This window comes from Borostomias antarcticus (assembly GCF_949987555.1).
Source record: "Borostomias antarcticus genome assembly, chromosome: 6".
In the NCBI taxonomy this organism is placed as follows: Eukaryota; Metazoa; Chordata; class Actinopteri; order Stomiiformes; family Stomiidae; genus Borostomias; species Borostomias antarcticus.
Window position 1 is genome coordinate 10,035,624 of NC_140239.1, and position 21,889 is coordinate 10,057,512.

At 48.7% G+C, this 21,889-nt stretch overlaps 1 protein-coding gene across 1 annotated transcript; it reads right to left on the bottom strand.

Annotated features, from left to right (window-relative positions):
• Window positions 1–590: 590 nt before the first annotated feature.
• prodhb (proline dehydrogenase (oxidase) 1b) lies at window positions 591–20,587 on the bottom strand (the record flags this gene model as incomplete). The annotated part of the gene is made up of 14 exons (XM_084439403.1): window positions 591–1,396; window positions 2,884–2,972; window positions 3,365–3,463; window positions 4,972–5,147; window positions 5,381–5,527; window positions 6,123–6,215; window positions 6,490–6,571; window positions 6,687–6,760; window positions 14,855–14,971; window positions 15,868–15,932; window positions 16,322–16,435; window positions 16,529–16,563; window positions 18,685–18,893; window positions 20,276–20,587. 14 exons carry the CDS (start codon window positions 20,585–20,587, stop codon window positions 1,206–1,208), a joined length of 1,803 nt encoding a protein of 600 aa, XP_084295529.1. The 3' UTR covers window positions 591–1,205.
• Window positions 20,588–21,889: the final 1,302 nt, after the last annotated feature.

The window sequence follows — 21,889 nt, forward strand, 5'->3', positions numbered from 1 at the left end:
TAAGTGGCTGTCTCCCTTGCCAACAGGAGACAGGTTGTCCTAAAATCATCTTCTGCAACAGAACAGCTGTCTAAACTAGAACCCATCATCCTCTTCAAAACTGTGATCGTTTCCAACGAGTTGAACTCTCAACACATCAAACAAGAAAGACAATAAACACAGCACCACTTTTTAAACACTCAAAACAGAAAAGCAGCAGCAGCGTGTGTGCGTGTGTGTGTGTGTGGGCGTGTGTGACAGAAGTATATAGTATACAGTTCATTCCTATTTCAGATTTATACAGGGAAATAACTTCCTTAACAGCCCTATACGACAGCAAAGATACATAGTATTAAAAATAATCCTGCACAGAATCTACAGGAACTCCTCGCGGGGGGGGGGGGGGGGTACTAGCTAGTACCCCTGAATCAACAACACAATGCCCTGACAACAATATTGATGTATTCTTTATGAGCATGTAAATCAAGCCTGTTATCTGTATTGGTGTTGTCACAGCAGAAGATGGAGAGATGTAGCGAGCTGGACTGGGCCGGCCCGACAGGAAATCCTCACGGCGCAGTAAAGGTGCCGCAGTGATGTATGCTGGGATCTGTAGGCGCTGGGAGGAACAAGCCACGCTCTCGGGGAGGTCAAGAAGGGAACAAGACAGAGGAAGAGAGAGAGAGAGAGAGAGAGAGAGCGAGAGAGAGAGATGAGGGGGAGGAGGAGGAGAGCGAGAGAAGTGAAGGGATGAGGGCGTCAGGAGAGAAATGAATGAGGGCCGTGTGATTAAGAGAGCGTGAAAGAGAGAGGAAGAGTCGAGAGAGAGAGAAGAGAGAGAGGAAGGGAGAGCCAGAGAGAGAGAAGAGAGAGGGAGAGAGACAGAGAGAGAAGAGAGGGAGACAGAGAGAGAGTGGGACAGGGAGGGAGAGAGAGACAGAGAGAGATAAGAGAGAGAGAGAGGAAGGGGGAGCCAGAGAGAGAGAGGGAGAGAGAGAGACAGAGAGAGAAGAGAGGGAGACAGAGAGTGGGAGAGGGATGGAGAGAGAGACAGAGAGAGAGGAAGGGAGAGCCAGAGAGAGAGAGCTATCAGAGGACACAGTGAGGGGGTCCTCCAGGCACTGAGCAAAGTAACGGACACCAGACACACGGCGGCGCCACAGAGAGTTAGTATTCACAGCTCCGGAGCACGGCGGCGCCGCCTGGTGGCGGGACCGCGCGGCGTCTCAGACTGCGGGCCTGTAGAAGAGCTCCCCGGCACCCAGCCTGCGCGCCAGCTCCTTCCACAGCAGCTCCCTCTCCCGCTGGGAGCCCTTCATGAGGCCCCGGTTCTCCTGGGCCCGACGAGACAGGTAGGGGATGACCGCGCCCACCGGGCCGTACGGAACGTACTTATACACCGGGAACCCCGCCTGGCCTGGGGGAGGGGGGAGGAGGGGGAGGAGAGGGAGGAGAGGAAGGAGGGGGAGGGGGGAGGAGAAGGAGGAGAGGGAGGAGGGGGAGGTGGGGGAGGAGAGGGAGGAGGGGAGGGGAGAAGAGAGAGGTAAGGGGGAGGGGGGAAGGGAGGGGGAGGAGGAGGTGGTGGAAGGGGGTGAGGAGAAGAGGGAGGGGCGAGGAGGAGGTGGGAGGGAAAAGGAGAAGAGAGAGGGGGAGGAGAAGGGGAGAGGAGAGGGGGAGGGGGAGGGGTAAGAAGAAGAGGGGTGAGGACGAGGCAGGAGGAGAAGAAGGAGGGGGGGATTTTGACAAGAGTCGTTCACCAACAAAAGCTACAGTACAATCCTGTACACACGATGCTGGGGGCTGGAACATTTCTCTGTCGTCACGCTATCTGAAGCTACAGTGCATCGGCTTACTGCCATGACGCCGTGACATCACGGGACACAATGGCCGCCCGTGACTTAAATAGACGTGATACCGTCTACCCAAGCACCTTCTAATGATCTGCCGGCCTATCGTTTACTCCGGAGGGATCAATTCCTTCTGTCAGCTCGCGTCAGCTGACCAGTATCAGTGGAGCTGACGTGAGTTTGACTGACGCTCGGGTACGGTGACTGTGTGGTTGTTGTTGTTGTTGTTGACAGCCGGTCGATGCGGAGGAGACAGATCGTAACCCTCCACACGGGGAAGACGCACGCAGACACGTGTCTGGTCAGAGGGTCGGTAGGGGTCGAGAGCGTGTGTTATTGCCGGATTGAGAGCGTGTGTTATTGCCGGGTCGACACAAACACAGGACTGTTATTGGGGATCTGCCAATACTAATCCCACAGCGGCCGGACAGGATTGTCAACGAAGCAGAGCCACAGGCGTCAGGGATGCGGCTTTGTGTATCTGTGTGTGTGTGTGAGAGAGTGTGTGTGTATGTGTGTGTGTGTGTTTGTGTCTATCTGTGTGAGTGTCTGTCTGTCTGTCTGTCTGTGTGTGTGTGTGTGTGTGTGTGTGTGTGTGTGCGCGTGTGTGTGTGTGTGTGTACATGTATCTGTGTGTGTGTATGTGTGTGTGTGTGTGAGTGTATGTGTGTGTGTGTGTGTGAGAGTGTATGTGTGTTTGTATGTGCGTCTGTGTGTATCTGTGTGAGTGCCTGTCTGTCTGTCTGTGTGTGTGTGTGTGTGTGTGTGTGTGTGTATGTGTGTGTGTGTGTGTGTGTGTGTGTGTGTGTGTGTGTGTGTGTGTGCATGCATGTATGTGTGTGCCTGTCTGTCTGTGTGTGTGTGTGTGTGTGTGTGTGTGTGTGTGTGTGTGTGTGTGTGTGTGTGTGTGTGTGCGCGGGTGTTTGTGTGTCTGTGTGTGTGTGTGTGTGTGTGTGTGTCTCACCCAGTGGGAAGCTGATCTGTGTGTGTGTGCGGTTGTTTGTGTGTGTGTGTGTGTGTGTGTGTGTGTGTGTGTCTGTCGGTGTGTGTGTCTCACCTAGTGGGAAGCTGATCTGATCACACATGCCCAGCAGCTGTCCAAAGTACACCTTGTTGTCGGTGGGAGTGAGGTCCAGCTGGTTCATCCTGGAGGTCATCACAACCAACATCAGGGGTCAAAAGGTCACCATGGTAATCACCTCAGTCACAGCAATGGACGGAGGTCATGAGGCATAGCATTTCTAAAATTCCATCTGTATGGATATCCATTGATATTGGATAGGTAGAGGAGGAGGAGAGGAGGGGATGAAGAGGAGGAGAGGAGGAGGAGGAGGAGGAGGGGATGAAGAGTAGGAGAGGAGGAGGGGAGGAGGAGGGGATGAAGAGGAGGAGGAGGGGATGAAGAGGAGGAGAGGAGGAGGAGAGGAGGAGGAGGGAATGAAGAGGAGGAGAGGAGGAGGAGGAGAGAAGGAGGAGGAGGGGAGGAGGAGGAGGGGATGAAGAGGAGGAGAGGAGGAGGAGGAGGCCGTGCTGGTTACCTTCTGAGCGTGTGCTTCACTGTGTCCTCATTGTGAGAAGCTACCATGACGCTGGCCTTGTTGTTGAGCCCAATCTCATCTAGCACGTAGTCTAGACACCTTACCACACACACACACACACACACACACACACACACGCACACGCACACACACATAGACACACACACACACACACACACACACAGACACACACACACGAGTTACACATTGTGTCTCCCCCTAACCTTCTCTCCTGTGTGGCAGGTGAGCAGCCCCCCCCCCCCCCCCACCTGCACCCACCAATTGTCACTTGACTCTGGCTGGGCTTTATATTGATATCTATAGGCTTTCATAGCAGTTTCATTTATTCATAGATCTTATGTTTTTAATACTCATATTTTATGTTATATGACCCATTGATCTTGATTCTATTCTGTACCTCTTCTGTTCCATTCCATCATCCTGTTGCTGTAATGCCCAACCCCCCGAAGGGGATGATTAAAAGGGATGATTAAAGGGGATGATTAAAGGTAAATCTCTCTCATCTTATCTAAATACCGAGATGGCCTAAGGAGAAGAGAACTCACAGCAACATCCACACATCTGAGGTCAACATCCACACATCTGAGGTCAACATCCACACATCTGAGGTCAACATCCACACATCTGAGGTCAACATCCACACATCTACTGAGGTCAACATCCACACATCTGAGGTCAACATCCACACATCTGAGGTCAACATCCACACATCTACTGAGGTCAACATCCACACATCTACTGAGGTCAACATCCACACATCTACTGAGGTCAACACCCACACATCTACTGAGGTCAACCTCCACACATCTACTGAGGTCAACATCCACACATCTACTGAGGTCAACATCTACTGAGGTCAACATCCACACATCTACTGAGGTCAACATCCACACATCTACTGAGGTCAACATCCGCGCATCTACTGAAGTCAGCATCCACACGTCTACTGAGGTCAACATCCACACATCTACTGAGGTCAACATCCGCACATCTACTGAGGTCAGCATCCACACATCTACTGAGGTCAACATCTACTGAGGTCAGCATCCACACATCTACTGAGGTCAGCATCCACACATCTACTGAGGTCAGCATCCACACATCTACTGAGGTCAGCATCCACACATCTACTGAGGTCAACATCCACACATCTACTGAAGTCAACATCTACTGAGGTCAACATCCACACATCTACTGAGGTCAACATCCACACATCTACTGAGGTCAACATCTACTGAGGTCAACATCCACACATCTACTGAGGTCAACATCCACACATCTACTGGAGTCAGCATCCACACATCTACTGAGGTCAACATCTACTGAGGTCAACATCCACACATCTACTGAGGTCAACATCCACACATCTACTGAGGTCAACATCCACACATCTACTGAGGTCAGCATCCACACATCTACTGAGGTCAACATCTACTGAGGTCAACATCCACACATCTACTGAGGTCAACATCCACACATCTACTGAGGTCAACATCCACACATCTACTGAGGTCAACATCCACACATCTACTGAGGTCAAACGTCTCCCGGCCTGGCTGTGTTGAGTCGCCAGCCGTGTCTCTTACCGGTGGTACATGGCGTTGGTGGACTGGTAGTCGGGGTTGATGGGGTCCTCGTAGCCCATCTCCTCGGCCCGGCTCCGCTCCTGGGACATGTAGGCCCCCCGGACCAGTTTGGCGCCAAACAGCCAGCCCTCGCGTCGAGACAGCTCCACGTCCGTACTGACGTTATCGTACGCCTCCTGAGGATAGGAGAGAGAAGGAGGAGAGAGGGGGAGAGAGAGAGGGGGGGTGAAAGAGAGAGGGAGAGAGAGAGAGAAAGAGAGGGGGAGGGAGTAAGAGAGGGAAAAAGGGAGGGGGCATGGAAGGAGAGCAAGAGAAAGAGAGAGAGGGGGGTGGGAGAGAGAGAGCGAGAGACTGAGCCTGTCCAGTCAGCAGCGGCAGAGGCGAGCTGGTGCTGGTCTGGTCTCCTCACCCTCAGGTAGCACTGGTAGGTGTTGAAGATGACGGGCTTCTCCCTGTTGAAGGCCCGCTGCGTCTCCAGGGTCAGTCTGTTGATGGCGGGCTGGAGGTAGGTCTGCTCCGCGTCCACCATCAGACGCACGCCATGCTCCTGGGCATGCTGCACGCACGCACACATACACACACACACACGCGCGCACACACACGCGCACACACACGCGCACACACACACACACGCATAGGCACACACACACGATCCATTATGTTTCGTACAGCATGCCTAATCCGCTAGTTGCGTTGTCTCCTTGTCCCTACCTTTGCCTTGTCTCCTAGTCCCTACCATGGCCTTGTCTCCTAGTCCCTACCTTGTCTCCTATTGTAGTACCTACCTTGCTTCCTAGTCCCTACCTTGGCCTTGTCTCCTGGCCCCTACCTTGGCCTTGTCTCCTAGTCCCTACCATGGCCTTGTCTCCTAGTCCCTACCTTGTTTCCTATTGTAGTACCTACCTTGTTTCCTAGTCCCTACCTTGGCCTTGTCTCCTTGTCCCTACCTTGTTTCCTAGTACCTACCTTGTCTCCTAGTCCCTAGCTTGTCTCCTAGTCCCTACCCTGTCTCCTAGTCCCTACCCTGTCTCCTTGTCCCTAGCTTGTCTCCTAGTCCTTGTCTCCTAGTCCCTAGCTTGTCTCCTAGTCCCTACCCTGTCTCCTAGTCCCTAGCTTGTCTCCTAGTCCCTAGCTTGTCTCCTAGTCCTTACCTTGGCCAAGACGTCTAGCCTCTGCAGCATCCTCTTCATCTGGTTCTCCTCTTCCTCTGTGAACTTGTTGAGAAGAGGTTCTAGCTGACCTGTCTGTACACACACACACACACACACACATACACACACACACACACACACACAATATGTTTCAGTAAGTACACTGAGTTGTAATGGACAGAACATCGAAACATCCATTCTTCTTCAAGTTTTTACCTGCTTAGTTGTGGTTCAACTAAAAGATCTGAGGTGCTCAATCTTCTCAACTTCCTTCCTAGTTAAATCCACTGAAGCGAACACTACCAATCCTTCAGCACTTAACTTTGTTGTTGGATGATATATGATCCATTCTCCTTGGCCTACTCACCTCCAGGTTCGGGACGACCAGCAGGTCCGACGCCTCGGTTCTGTTCTCCATTACACTGTTCCAGTCCAGCAGGTCCACGCTTCTGGACGGAGACAGAGGGAGTTATGGGTAATACAGAGCCGTGATGTATCCAACAGAGATGGACCCTGAGGCGCCTCTGGTTTCAGAGTTCCTCTACAGCAGGCTTGTGTTTTTACCCGTCGGAGGCCGGCTTCCGTCCAGCGAACCAGCCGTGGAAGTCCCCTCTGGCCCCCAGCCTGGTCAGACAGTCCTGGGGGACACAGACGGAAGCACCGTGGTCTCAGTGTCCAGCACAGCACACAGAGACACGGGGAGGTGCTCAGTCCAGATAGACACACAAAGCTCTGAATTAACGTGATCTTGATGATCTGCTACACCAGCAGTGCCCAATACGTCGATCGCGACCGACCAATAGATGACAGAGGCTATGCTGGTAGATCTCGAGCCATTAAAAGAAAGAAAAAAAGCTGCACACTCTAGGTCTCCTTGAGTATAAATAATTGAATGCACCATGTTAATCACCTACGCGTTTCGACCTTCGTCAGGGTGGTGTGAAAAAAGAAAAGCCGTACAAAGACCAGGCCTGGTCCAGCCTGGCTTATGTGCGTGGCTGGCTTGTTTCTGTTCAGGACTGGTAGGATAGAAGCTAGTCATGCCACTGAAATAGCTGTGAATTGAAATGACAAGAACTTGTCCTGTATATTCGTGCACACCCCACTCTAATGGATATAGCATACATATAACATACACTACATCTTCACATGCTTGGAATGATACGAGAAATAACAAAACCATAGCCTATGCGAGAGCGCCTAGACCAGGTACGGTATAGACCGGTGTCATGATTGAAGGCAGCCTTAAAAGGCAGCATTGGAACTTATAAACAACCCCCGATGTCTGGTCTCTGTGGTCATCCAGGTCATTTGCTATTTCCAAGTTTATCAGACCAAACCAGTAGGTAGATTCATTATTGTAAAGTTATCAAATGGTCTAGACGCACGCGGAAGTAGTCTAAGTTTGCTGCGCTCGCCAGCTCTCCCAAAGTGTATTGTTTTATACAGTTTTCCTCACTTGTATACCATATCTCCGCGTTTAAAACTGCGCACTAACATTGGTGGTACACAATAATTCGATTTCTTTTTGGATCCGACGCTTGGACATCGAGCCCCAAGTCTAGATCAAACAGCTACGCTGCCGCAGCTAGCCGCGGCTCGCCAGCCCTAACCAGCTCCTGACTGGGCTAGCCCATTAGCCAACAGGGGACAGCCGTCCCCTGCCTCTCCAGTACCAACCCAACACACCGGAGGCCGTGCCTTGCTCCCAGTAGATCGCGTGAGTATTACCAGCACTACTAGGTAAGTAGCCCCCACTCTCCCGGCTAGCACTGCTAGTTAGCAGCCCCACTCCCCCTGCTAGCACGGCTAAGTAAATAGCCCTACCTCCCCGTTAGCATTACTACATAAATAGCACTCCCTCTCCCCGCTAGCAATTGAGTTTATCCACCTGCATACTATACCTCCGTTCTCAAAGTCGCGCATTAATATTGGTGGTACCTGAGAGTCTGACGTCCGGATCTCGAGGTCTGTTGTCCTCTGGTTTTCGTTCGTTCCACAGTTTGCTGAGCGGGATTTACAAGCCAGCAGCTGAGCCTTGTGTTAGCAAGTAGACTAAGGTTGTTGTCCTCTGGTTTTCGTTCGTTCCACAGTTTGCTGAGCGGGATTTACAAGCCAGCAGCTGAGCCTTGTGTTAGCAAGTAGACTAAGGTTGTTGTCCTCTGGTTTTCGTTCGTTCCACAGTTTGCTGAGCGGGATTTACAAGCCAGCAGCTGAGCCTTGTGTTAGCAAGTAGACTAAGGTTGTTGTCCTCTGGTTCTCGTTCGTTCCACAGTTTGCTGAGCGGGATTTACAAGCCAGCAGCTGAGCCTTGTGTTAGCAAGTAGACTAAGGTTGTTGTCCTCTGGTTTTCGTTCGTTCCACAGTTTGCTGAGCGGGATTTACAAGCCAGCAGCTGAGCCTTGTGTTAGCAAGTAGACTAAGGTTGTTGTCCTCTGGCTTTCGTTCGTTCCAGTTTGCTGAGCGGGATTTACAAGCCAGCAGCTGAGCCTTGTGTTAGCAAGTAGACTAAGGTTGTTGTCCTCTGGTTTTCGTTCGTTCCACAGTTTGCTGAGCGGGATTTACAAGCCAGCAGCTGAGCCTTGCGTTAGCAAGTAGACTAAGGTTGTTGTCCTCTGGTTTTCGTTCGTTCCACAGTTTGCTGAGCGGGATTTACAAGCCAGCAGCTGAGCCTTGCTTTTAGCAAGTAGATTTAGTTTGTTGTCTTCTGGTTTTGTTTGTTTACAGTTTGCTGAGCGGGATTTACAAGCCAGCAGCTGAACCTTGCTTTTAGCAAGTAGATTGGGTTGGTTGTCCTCTGGTTTTCGTCGGTCTTACAGCTTGCTGAGCGTTGTTTTGCTCAAGCCAGCAGCTGAGCCCTGCTCTTAGCAAATAGATTGGCGGTTTTATCCTCTTATTTTAATTCCGCAATTATTTTAACGAGTCTTGCGATGGCTCCACACCCTCCCGCCCCTAACTGCTCGGGTTGCCTCCAGCGTAGCCAAATAATCTCAGAGTTGGAAGGTAGGATCTCTACTCTACACTCTGTAAATCAAGTCGAACATTACCTGAACTCAGTGCTACCCGACCCAGATGTCGACGTCCAGCCTCCCACTGTTCCACCGTCGGCGACATCCGGGGGTGGAGATGTGGATTTTAGTTTCCTCCTGAGTGAGAAATCCTGGCCCAGACTCGGAGCCAGACCCAAGCATTCAAGCCCCACCCCTTGGACCGTTGTTAGGCGGAAACGAGAAAGGGAAACCTCCAGGGTCCCCTCCCAACCCTCTGACGACGACACCCTCCTACTGAGGAATAGCTTTGCTTTATTGGCCGAGCCTGTATCCAAGAGGTCCAAGGATACTAGCATCAGCTCCTCGTCCAGGCTCTCTGCTACTGGGGCCCATCTCACACCCTGCCCTACTCAGTACCGTACCCATACTCCGCAGCCCACCCACACCTCTCTGGTTGGTGAGCGGCAAAATAGCCAGGCTTATAAGCCTGCTCCCCGGCCTAAGCATAGCCCAGTCCACCATGGGGACCCACGGCCCCCACCCTCTACCACTTGGCCTTCAGGTGTGAGGCAGCAAAGGAAGTCCCCTAAGCCCAGTGGGCCCGCCACTGATCCCGCCCCCCCATCTGTGCTCGTCATCGGATCCTCCATGGTGCGCCATGTAGTGATCCCGAAAGCCCAGACCTGCTGCTTCCCAGGAGCTAAGGTCTCGGACATCAGGACTGTTGTCCCATCACTCCTCGCAGAAAATCCCCTGGCCTCATCCATTATCATCCATGTCGGAACAAATGACATCAAGCTCCAGCAGTCTGAGCGGCTGAAGGAGGATTTCAAGGACCTGATCTCCACTGCTCAGGCGTCAGGAAAGACCTGCATCATCTCTGGCCCGTTCTCCTCCCCCCGATATGGTGATGCCAAATATAGTAGGATCCGTCAGCTCCACATCTGGCTGAAAGGCTACTGCTGCCAGTTGAAGCTTCCCTTCATAGATAATTTCACCACTTTCTTAAACCGCTCGGACCTCTTCGCCAGGGACGGCCTTCATCCTAGTAGGTCAGGTGCCCATCTGCTCAGTATGAATATGGACCTGACGCTGAGATCTTTCAGCGTCTGATGTGGGGTTAGCCCGACCCGTCTCAACCACCCTACTGCCAAACATAAACCTCCTGTACCCGCGGGTCGGGCTACACCAGCTCCATCTCACCAGCGCCCCATCACCATAGACCTTGATTCCCTGCCCCTCACTGAGACCTGGCATAGTGACGTCTATATTTTTATAAACAAATTCTGCCCACCTGAATATGCCATTCAGCGAATTATCTCCCACCGCACCCCTAGTACCATAATGAAACAGTCAGGTGGATCTAATATAAAAAACCTGATATCAGTTCCAGTGAATATACCATCCAGGCCTACTAGTCAGGCGAGCCAGCCCTTTTTTCCGGAAGCTATTTCAATGGCGATTCTAAATGTCAGGTCCCTACCAAGCAAAACTTTTCTCATTAATGATCTTATATGTGAACGCAAACTAGACTGTATGTTCCTAACTGAAACCTGGCTAAATATAAATGGATCAGCAGCCCTCATTGAAGCCTCTCCCCCTAACTACAGCTTTTTTCAATCTATCAGAAGTGGGAAAAAAGGTGGAGGAACAGCCACCATAGCTAAAGATGCCCTCAGCTGCAGGACCATCTCCTTTGATGATTTCGCCTCTTTTGAATACCACGCTATTGTCCTAAAATGCCAGCCCCCAGTTCTGGCAGTAACCGTGTATAGGCCTCCCAAACAATGCCTTGCCTTCTCTACAGAATTTTCAGAACTCCTGTCCATCATCCATACAAATTATGATAAGATTATCATCATTGGAGATTTCAACATACACGTAGACACTGAGGCGGACTCGAAAGCTAGGGACTTTATCAACCTCCTAAACTCCATGGATTTTACCCAACATATCTCTGAGCCAACTCACAACCGTGGCCACACCCTTGATCTAGTGATTACTAAGGGCCTGACTATCACTGTTTCCTCTATTAGCGACCTCGCCCTTTCCGACCATTTCTGTATCTTCTTCACTGCATTAGTTCCTAAAGTCAAAAATAATACTGAGCGCTTTATAAAGAAACGTTATCTTACCTCCGCAGTAGCCGATAGTTTTAGAGAAATAATGACCACAAACTATTTATCAACTCCAGAAGTGGGGCCATTAGGAACTATTGAAGACCTGGCAACCACCTTTAACACCAGAGTAAGGGCAGCCTTGGATTCTGTAGCACCTATTAAACTGAAAAGGATCACAACCAATAATAAAGCCCCATGGCGAAATGAGGAAACATATCAACTAAAGAGAACCTGCAGAAGTTCTGAGCGTATATGGCGAAAAACCAAGTTACAGGTCCACCATGATATTCTCAAAGATCATCTCTCTGCTTTTAATAAAGCAATAAGAAATGCAAGGAAAGACCACTTCTCAAAATTGATATCTATCAACCGAAATAATTCAAGAGTGCTCTTCTCAACAATCGATAGCCTAATAAACCCTGCCGTAAAAACACCTGATAACCTGCTCTCTACCTCCAAATGTGAGGAATTTGCAGCTTACTTCAGAGATAAGATTATGAATATTAGAAGGAATATCACTCAGGAAAGGCCATGCATCCCGTTCACAGATCCTCTCCCTCCATGTAATGGACATATGAGCCTGTTTACACTGATGGACACAGAAATGTTGAGAAAAGTAGTATCCAAACTCAAAACCTCCACATGCCTGCTGGATCCCATCCCCACCGATTTTTTCAAAACTATTTTTGACTCTGTATCCTATGACATTTTATCCATTGTTAATGACTCCCTATCTACAGGTGTCTTCCCACCAATACTTAAAACTGCTCTGGTGAGACCCGTACTAAAGAAAAACAACTTAGACACTTCAGTTTTTAGCAATTTTAGACCAATCTCCAACCTTCCATTTTTGAGTAAAATTCTGGAAAAAATTGTTTTCGCACAGATTAATGATTTCCTAGCTACAAGTTGTATCCTTGACCTTTTCCAGTCCGGCTTCCGTGCCCACCATAGCACAGAGACGGCATTAGTCAAAGTTGTAAATGACCTCAGAATTAATGCTGACTCCAAAGAGCTTTCTGTTCTTGTCCTCCTGGACCTGAGTGCAGCCTTTGATACTATAGATCATGCAATCCTCATCGAAAGACTGGAAAAGTGGGTTGGCCTCTCTGGTCCAGTCCTAAATTGGCTTAAGACCTATCTAACCGGTCGTGATTTCTTCGTTGCCCTCGGTGAATATAGCTCAAGAAAGATCCCTATGACCTGTGGGGTGCCCCAAGGATCGATCCTAGGACCTCTACTCTTCAGCCTGTACATGCTGCCCCTTGGCAGTGTCATCAGGAGGCACAATATTAGCTACCATAGCTACGCAGATGATACTCAACTTTATATTTCCGTAACACCCAGTAACTACAGTTTGGTTGACTGCCTTGTCAAGTGTATTATAGATATAAATGTATGGATGTCACATAATTTCCTCCAACTAAACCAGGACAAAACAGAAGTACTGATCATTGGAGAAAAAGCTGAAAGAGAGAAACTAGCTGCACACCTAAAAACTCTGGAAATTGACACCAATTGCCAGGCTAAAAACTTAGGTGTCATACTTGACTCAGATCTTAACTTCGAAAACCACATCAAGAATATTACAAAGACATCCTTTTACCACCTAAGGAACATTGCCAAGGTGCAACCCTTTCTCTCTCAGGCTGACACCGAAAGATTAATGCATGCTTTCATCACAAGCAGGCTGGACTACTGCAATGCTCTACTATCAGGCCTACCAAAGAAAGCAATCTCTAAGCTACAAATAATACAGAATGCTGCAGCAAGAGTCCTCACTAAGACTAGACGAAGGGCACACATCACACCAGCGTTAAAATCACTACACTGGTTACCAGTCAACTCTAGAATAGACTTTAAAATACTATTACTAGTCTATAAATCTCTCCACAGTCACTCACCAGAATATATTTCAGACATGCTTGTTAAGTACATGCCAAACAGACCACTTAGATCCTCAGGCACTGAACTTTTAACAGTTCCAAAAGCCAGGACCAAGAAACATGGAGAGGCAGCTTTTAGTTTCTATGCCCCCAACCTCTGGAACACCCTACCGGAGTGCCTAAGAAGGGCTGAAACAACGGAGGTCTTCAAGCGAGACCTCAAGACGTACCTTTTCGACCTAGCCTACAATCACTAGCTAAGACCCTGAGAGTCAGAAAGGCAGCCTCAAACCTACCTGTGAACCCTCTGTATACATTGATACTTGTCCTGCTATGCAATGTATGTATATCATGTAGTGTACAGAAGCTGGTTATCCTGAAACAGGCTTGTTCTGACTGTTGTGTTGCTTCAATGACTCAGTGTGCTACTAACCGTTTTTCTGTCTCCCCTAGTGTCTCTCTCTCTCCCTCCTATCCTCTAACCAGGTCCAGTGTCAGCTGCGGAGCTGTGGATATCGTAGTATTTAGTACACACACACACATGTACACACAAGACACACATCAGTCCACATCCGGCTTTGGCCTGGACCTGATGCTCTTAGCCTTTCTTGCTCTTAGCCTTTCTTGCTCCGAAAACTTAATTTAAACTTAATTTACTATTATTTATTGTTCTTTAAATGTTCTTAGCCATTAGACAAATATATTCCAGGAGCCTGCCCCAGGTCGCCTGTTTCAATATCTGTGTGGTCTGAATGACTATGTGCTACTAACCCTGCTCTGCCTTCCCTCTCCCTGGTGCCTCTCTCTCTCCCTCCTATCTTCTAACCAGGTTCAGTGGATGCCCCACTGTCACCAGCAGACCTCACGAAGTCCGATAGATACCCTCTGTGTCTACTGTGGATGATGTAGCATGTCCGTAGAATATTCTCTCCCCTATGATGTTTTTAGCCTCTCTCACTCTGAAATGTAATTCAATGCAATGTATTGCTTCATAAATGTTCTTAGCCGGTAGACAAACATACTCCTGGAGCTTGCTCGATCGCCTTGTTGAGAGGGGTCAGGGAAGAATTTTTACAGCTCACTTATCTGGCCCCCGGGTGATTACTGTTTTTTTGCTTCCCTCTGGAATATGTAGAGAGTGGGTCGTATGCCCACCTCCCTTGTTCTCTGTAAAGCGCATTGTGTTGCCTCTGGGTATGAAGTAGGTTCGGGGTTTCCGGGGGCGTGGGGTGGGCAGTAGATCTTGATGAGCTGGTCATTTTAAAAGTAAATCACAAGCCCAAAAAAGTACTCGGTGCATACAGTAGGGGTGGCACGTAGCCCAGGAGGTAGAGCGGCCGGCTGGGGATCTCAAGGTTCGATCCCAGCTCCCAGCATTGTACCGAAGTGTCCTTGAGCTGAACCCCAAAATCGCTCACGTGCGGCACGGTGGCGCAGTACCTAGTACTGTCACCTCACAGCAAGAAGGTCTCCGGGCCTTTCTGTGTGGAGTTTGCATGTCCTCCCAGTGTTTACAAGGGTTTCCTCCCAAAGAACCCAATACAAAAAACATGCAAAAGAACAGATGCTCTTCAGTCCGGTCCCTGACCAGGACTTGGACTGAGCACTTGGACTTGGTCCCCGGGCGCCATGAACGATGGCTGCCCACTGCTCCTGGCTGCCCCTGGACGAGGACGGCCTGGATGGGATAAATACAGGGACCACCGGCGACCCCTGAAGACGTGTGTGATGTCTACCTGCAGCTGTCCCAGCTCCAGCCTCTGCTCCAGGGCCTCCAGCCCCTCTTTACCCTGCTGCATCGCCAGGAAGCTGAAGAAACGCCGCCATTTCACCAGCACTTCTGAGAACTGGAGCTGTACCAACAAAGAGGGAGAGAGAGAGAGAGAGAGAGAGAGAGAGAAGAGAGAGAGAGAGCACCAAGGTCAAACACACCAGCACTTAACCACCTTCTCCATCAGCTAAACTGACAGACTGATCCCTCCGTCAACCCTGTGTACCTAATGTCATAGAAATTGTAGTTTCAGTTTCACCACCTCCCTCAACCTTTCACATAGCTGTGCTAACCTCATTTATGAGAGGATAACCTCTCCAGGAGGTCGAGACACCTAGAGGTTGTCTGCTCCAGAATAACCATTCTTTGTTCCATTGTCCCTGCAAGATCTACCGCCTTTTCTCATATCACGTGTCTCAACTCTTGACCATTGTTGATGATGCCTGCCATTTATTATGACGTGTACAGATGGTTTAGCCAATCACATCCCTGGAAGCGTCATACCTGTGTATTGCTTGAATATAAAGCGGCGCATGACAAGCCTACTCCACTTCTGCTGGATGCCACTCATGTGCGTTGTCCTGAAGTCCTTGCGCCCGTATGTTTTCTTAATAAACCAGACTTAACCTCTTTGAGCGAACCTTGGCAAATCCTTTTTGACTTTAGATGAAATAATTCTTCTACACTAACATCAGCTAAACTGACAGACTGATCCCTCGGTCAACCCTGTGTACCTAACATCAGCTAAACTGACAGACTGATCCCTCGGTCAACCCTGTTTACTTAACATCAGCTTAACTGACAGACTGATCCTTCGGTCAACCCTGTTTACCTAACATCAGCTAAACTGACAGACTCATCCCTCAGTCAACCCTGTTTACTTAACATCAGCTAAACTGACAGACTGATCCCTCGGTCAACCCTGTGTACTTAACATCAGCTAAAATGACAGACTGATCCCTCGGTCAACGTCGTTACCAGAAAGCGGGGTCGTCCCAGTGCCGTCATCTTGATGGCGGAGAAGCCGTCCACAGAACTCCCACCTGAAGGGTCAAACAAGCTCAAAGGTTTCATGTCAATCCTCGCTAACACCAGTCTAAAAGTCTGGAGCTGTGCTGTAGTAGTGAGTGTGAATCTAAAGGTCTGGAGGCGTAGCAGTAGTGAGTGTGACTGAGCAGTGGGTTGGAGGAACGAGTTGGCTTGCCGTCACGCACGCTTGGAGAGCGTCCACTGCGCGATACAACACATCAGTTTGTCCTTGAATAAAGCAAATTGAACTACGCACATTTCATTACTCCGTCCTAATGACACGAGGAAATAAATGAACAGGTTTAAGCCTTTTTTTAACTGACGAAGCGTTCCTCCTATGAGAAGTGACAGTCGCTACTGGTTCTCTGATGTGTGTGTGTGTGTGGGCGGGGGGCGGCTGTACCAGAAGCTCTGATGCACTTGAGGAAGGTCTCCATGTGTTGGTCACACTTGGCCTCGTCGGTGTAGAAGTACTGGTATGTGCGGGCGCCAGTCACGCCCCCTCGCCGGTCCACACCTGGGCGGGGGGGGGTCATGAGCACATTCGCTCCCCGTTACAATCTGCTACCTCACCAAAAGCCCCAATTGGGAACAAGACGAGTCAACTCACCTAAGCTTTCTTTGTCTGCCGCAGACACACACGAGCTGAAACATGACGGAAGGAGCAGAAATATTAATATAAAGACAAAAGAAATCACTTATACTGTAGATTTAGATGTTATCAGTCTCTTAGCAATACTATGCTTCACAACACAAACATTCCCATCTAGCTCTTGAAGAGGAGCTGGCACGCCATGCCCCATTCCAGTCCTATAAATAGATCCGTGCTGTGACCCGCGGTGCCCGTGGGCCGCCAGGCCCGTCTGGGAGAGTCTGCCAACGGTCCCGGATCCACAGGCTGCGCCGGAACCGACCAGTCAGGTCTCTGCCAAGCCAGCTGCCCTTCCAGGAAGAGGGGCACCCAGGCGCTCTGTCCAGCTGGACCCGTTCCCACACCCTCCCTCACCACACACACACACACAAACACACACCACGCTGGGGAGCTGCGGTAGTGGCAGATACACCCCACCCCCCGCCCTCCCCCTCCGCCCCCCAGTGAAGATCAGTCAGTCACTGGGCTCGAAGTGCCAAACATTTCCCCTCCAGCGGGAGGTCAGGAACGCTCTCTGCTCGTCTCTCTCGGTGCGTCTCTCGTGTGTTTGTGTTGTAACGGTCTCTCTGACAGCTACAAGCCGCGCCGCTGACCCGGTGAGCGGACAGCCTGTCAAACACGGCTGTGCTATGCAGACAGTGACCTGCTCCTCTCCCGGGCTCAATAATACACCCAGCTGTCTGGGTTCACCAGGCTGGTGCAGTTCTTGTTTTTCTACACAGACAACCCCACCGGTAGCTGCCTGTGTTGTTCCAGTGTCATACTGTATGCATGTAGCCTGATATCCGACAGAATAATGTGTCTTTGTCAACTCGATAATTACACTCGTCAAGGATCAGTCAACTTCAGCGGAGTGGGCGAGGATCTAGACGGCAGGCTAGTATTCATGGTAACACGATGAATAATTCAAAATGGAGACACAGAGTGTCTTCATACTCTCAACTTACTGTATAAGTATGTGGATGTAAAGGGTAAGTGAATACATGATTTTAAAACTTTTTAAAAGGCTTAACTTGGTACAACACAACACCTTTCTTTAACAGGATAATGTATAAATACAGTATGAATTCAGACCAAATGATTAAAGGTAACCAATGTAGTTTTTGACCACTAGTATGCGCTCTAGAGCAAATTTGAGAAGGTGGTCCCCGAAAATCGCGTACTACGTCATTGTGTCAATACGTGGAGCACATCATAGTGACGTTTCACACATCTTTGTTGTTTTCAAAACATTAGCTAAATATCATTTTGCAAAGAAATTAAAAGGTAGGAAAGACATTCAAGTGATTCAACATGTTTATTAGACTACAAGGAACCATATAATCGAGGAATTTCAAAAATAAACAAAGAACGGATTGTTTTTATTCACGTTTCGTTGGGTACCTTTAATGTCCCTGGAGTTAGCGTGAAAACACGGCAGCATTACTAAGGCTGAGACTGTTCGATGTGTCACATGTTTCTGGCCTGTCGCACAGGCTGCCATCGGCGATCCGACCGGCTCCGCCCACTGTCAGAGATCACACTGGCTCCGCCCACTGTCAGAGATCACACTGGCTCCGCCCACTGTCAGAGATCACACTGGCTCCGCCCACTGCTGCCGCTCAGATGACCGGATTCCTCAACGGTGAGCGTTCCAAAACAGGCTAGCCAATCACACACATGGGGGACGGCGTGCACAAGACCAATCACGTGGGGGATGAAATGTTTACTTCCTGGTAGGAAGGCATATCGAATTATAGCCTGTTCCTGCTATCAAACAGGGCAGGAAATCATACTGGAGGTTACAGTACACACTCTGGCTCAACATGGTCATAGGAGAAAATAGATTTGATTGCAGGAGGAAATTGCTTGTAGGAGGACATTGCTTGTTATAGAGTATAAAATTGTGTACTCAACCATATAGAGCAGCAATATTTGTGTATAAAAGACTTAACGAGTCAAATTATACTTTTAAAATCCCCCCATTTTATCAGTGTGCTGATTGTCTGATTAAGGTCCTTGATTTTACCACTCTACATGCATTTGAATAATTCCACCCAGTGCAGCTACAGTGCCGTGCGTGTTGCGTCATTCAGTTCAGTAGTCCTTTCTAGAATAATAAACAACGTACTTACTCTATTCCCTCGTTCTCTGCCTCTCCCTGGCCGATGTCCTCCTCCACGCCGTAGTCCAGAATCGCGCTCACTCCAAACGCCCGGTTCTTCTGGATCAGCGGCCTGATGGCTTTGTGGTCCTCCCCGGCCACAAACTGGCCATAGAACGTCATCTTCATGAACTGCTCGAAGGCCCTCTGACCGAGCAGCTTCTTACTCAGGTCCATCAGCTGTCGGGAGAACAGAGGGATGTTGGAGAGGGAGGAAGGACAACGCTAGGAACGACGCCACACATAAGAGGTCTCTGGGATCAGCAGGTTCTTGTGTTGTTGGTTTTTGGGCCCGGCTGTACCTTGAACATGACGACTGATCACAGTACGACTTCTACATCAGTCACTCTGTATCTCAACCAGAATGTGAATCAACACCATACGCGCAGTTTGACTTTTTGATCAGGGGGGGCAGTCAGTCCCAGCCCCCCCCCCCCCCCCCCCCATCAAATAGGGATTATAGTGGTAAAAACACGGACATTGGAATGCGCATATTCTGTTACAGCTGCATGATTGACCCACAACATTTCAAAACATAGTGCTTATTATTTCCAATATCCACGTTTCGTTCAACTGCGCCTCCGCTGCGCCGTCCATTAGCACAAAAATTTGGAATTCGTTTCAATATAGCCTAGGCCTACTTCAAACAATATTTTCCAATAAATTCTTCCAAAAACTAAAACGGAATGTATGCTACGCCTTTCATGCTTCAATGTCGGGATGTGTCATTATAAACAGCGTATTAGAATCCAGCAATTGCCTCTTCACATGTAGCCTATCTGCATTTATATCAAAGAATAATCACCAAAAGAATAATAGTGCGTACATAATCGATTTGACAACTGGACAATGGATACGTTGCACAGATATGCAGTATGCAACAGTTCGTTCATGGCTAGCAATGGTAGGCCTACAGCTATGGGATTAGCTCATGTTTGGGCTGTCAAAGCTGCCACTCTTATGTTGCTATAGCCTACAATTATCAGAACAATATGAACATTCAGTTGAAAGTTTTCCATCCACCCATAACTGGATGAGGAATCAGCACAATCAATTCTCACGCAAGCAGGAGCCGTTCAGTGCATTTCTCTGATCCGGTCGCAACCCAGTCTCTAGAATACATGTTTTGGACGCGTTGCAGAAAAGTTTGCGCATCTGGCCAACAGGGGGACAATCTGCGCGCCTGATCAACACATATGAATCTTCACATACAAGGCTGATCCTGAAACGTGAGTTGAGGGAGGTGGGTACACCGAAACACATTCAACTGTGTGTTTACATAATATTGTGCCATAGGCTACTGTCAAACATAAACTAGCCTACTATAAGCCTATTATTGGATCATAGGGCAAAATATTAAATTATAATATGTTTTGTGTCCCAGAGAGATTATGAATCATAATATGAGTCGATATTCAGTGATCTACAGTAATTCTGGAAGAAAGAGGCTGCTGACCAAAACCACTGCTACACCTTTATGAGTTTAGCCTACTCATAAATATAGAGGCTAAAGTATAATGACAATATGTTGCACTACTTGCACACAGTCAACTTTAGCCTACCTCCTTGTTCTTATCCACCAGGAAGTCATATGAACAAAGTTTGAACACCACCAGACTTCTGAGCAGCTCTAAAGAGTCTTTGCTTTTGTAAGCCTCCTGGGTGTGCTCGAAGTCTACGGAGAGTTCGTTGGAGGCTTTTTGACAGGAGGACTCCGACTGTGAGACAGCTTCTTTAGTGTCGACATTGTCCTGGTCCGCTTGAGCTGAAGCCACTGTAGACAGTAACCTTCGGTTGGAGCGGACATGTAATCTTCTGAAATTAAAATCAACTCCGGCCCGCGCAAAGGCAGGCACACTCTTAACATAAGACATGTTTGGACTGAGGTCTTCCGTTGATTTGAGTTTGCAGGTGAGCGTGTCAGCGATCCATCGCTCGTGAGATACTTGAAGAAGCAACTGTCACTCACGTATTCATTATGCACATCGCACCGCCCATATTTAAATAGCCAAATGTCGATACACTGGTTGGCGGAAAATCTGTGACGTGTTTTAACTTACGTAAAAAGCTACTGGGAGGAGGCGTTCGGCACATCTGATATTCCACTCCAGAAAATGCGTTACCTGAGACGTCTCGTAAATAGACTATATATACTGTATATATTATACTGTCCCCGTACGAGTACATTTGACGATGGTGACATATCACGTTGGGAACATTCAGCACATCGAAATAGCCTCTCAAGGAAAAGTGCTTTATAAATATATAATGGATTATTATTAGTAGTAGTAGTAGTAGGAGGAGGAGGAGGAGGAGTAGAAATAGTAGTAGCCTGGTAGTAGTAGTAGCATCATCAGCAGCAGCAGCATCATCATCATCATCATCATCATCATCATCATTATTATTATTTATCTGGAATTGGAGAAACTCACTGCTTCAATGGTGCAGTACTTATTACAAAACAGAAGGGGGAGCTGTTGTCTTATAAAACATCTGGTACCGTGACTTCCCCTCGCGGTCTATTATGTAGGCAATGACACTTTCATACACATTCATGGGCCTCCGGTATATTTATGAATAGGCCTAGCCTACATCTAAAGAGAATTATAGGCAGTCTAGTGGAATACTACTTTTTCATTAATATACAGTTTACACCAGCGTTTAGGAACGGTAACATATCCATTAGGCTATTCGTATTTAGATGTAGTGATTGTTTACCCTGTAGTGCGGGCTAGTTTTGTTATTATTTCCCCAACAACACCATGCATGTTTCCACCAGCCCCGCAGCCTAAGTATGTCATCAAGGGGGTGGACATAAACCCACACAGATGTCGTAGGCCCAGACCCAGGCCTCTGCCGCACACCCTTAAGTGTGGCGGCCGCTGCTAGTGGCGCACCAAGTATCGACCCTGTGCAGCGATGGCCAAGGATAGAGAAACAAATCAGGCATTTCCACGAAGCAACTCCTGAGAGTCAGAGAAGACAAAAGCTAAGGGATACACTTCACTTTAGAAGGAAATAAGAAAATGGATAACTGACTCAACATTTTGACAAAATTTAGGCTACAGTACTTTTGTTTTTTTATTTTCTTTTGGTGAAGTGATGGTTGGGGACAAAAAGTTACATTTATTTTCGAGCGATGATTTTCGACCACTCATCTTTCATTATGGCCTATT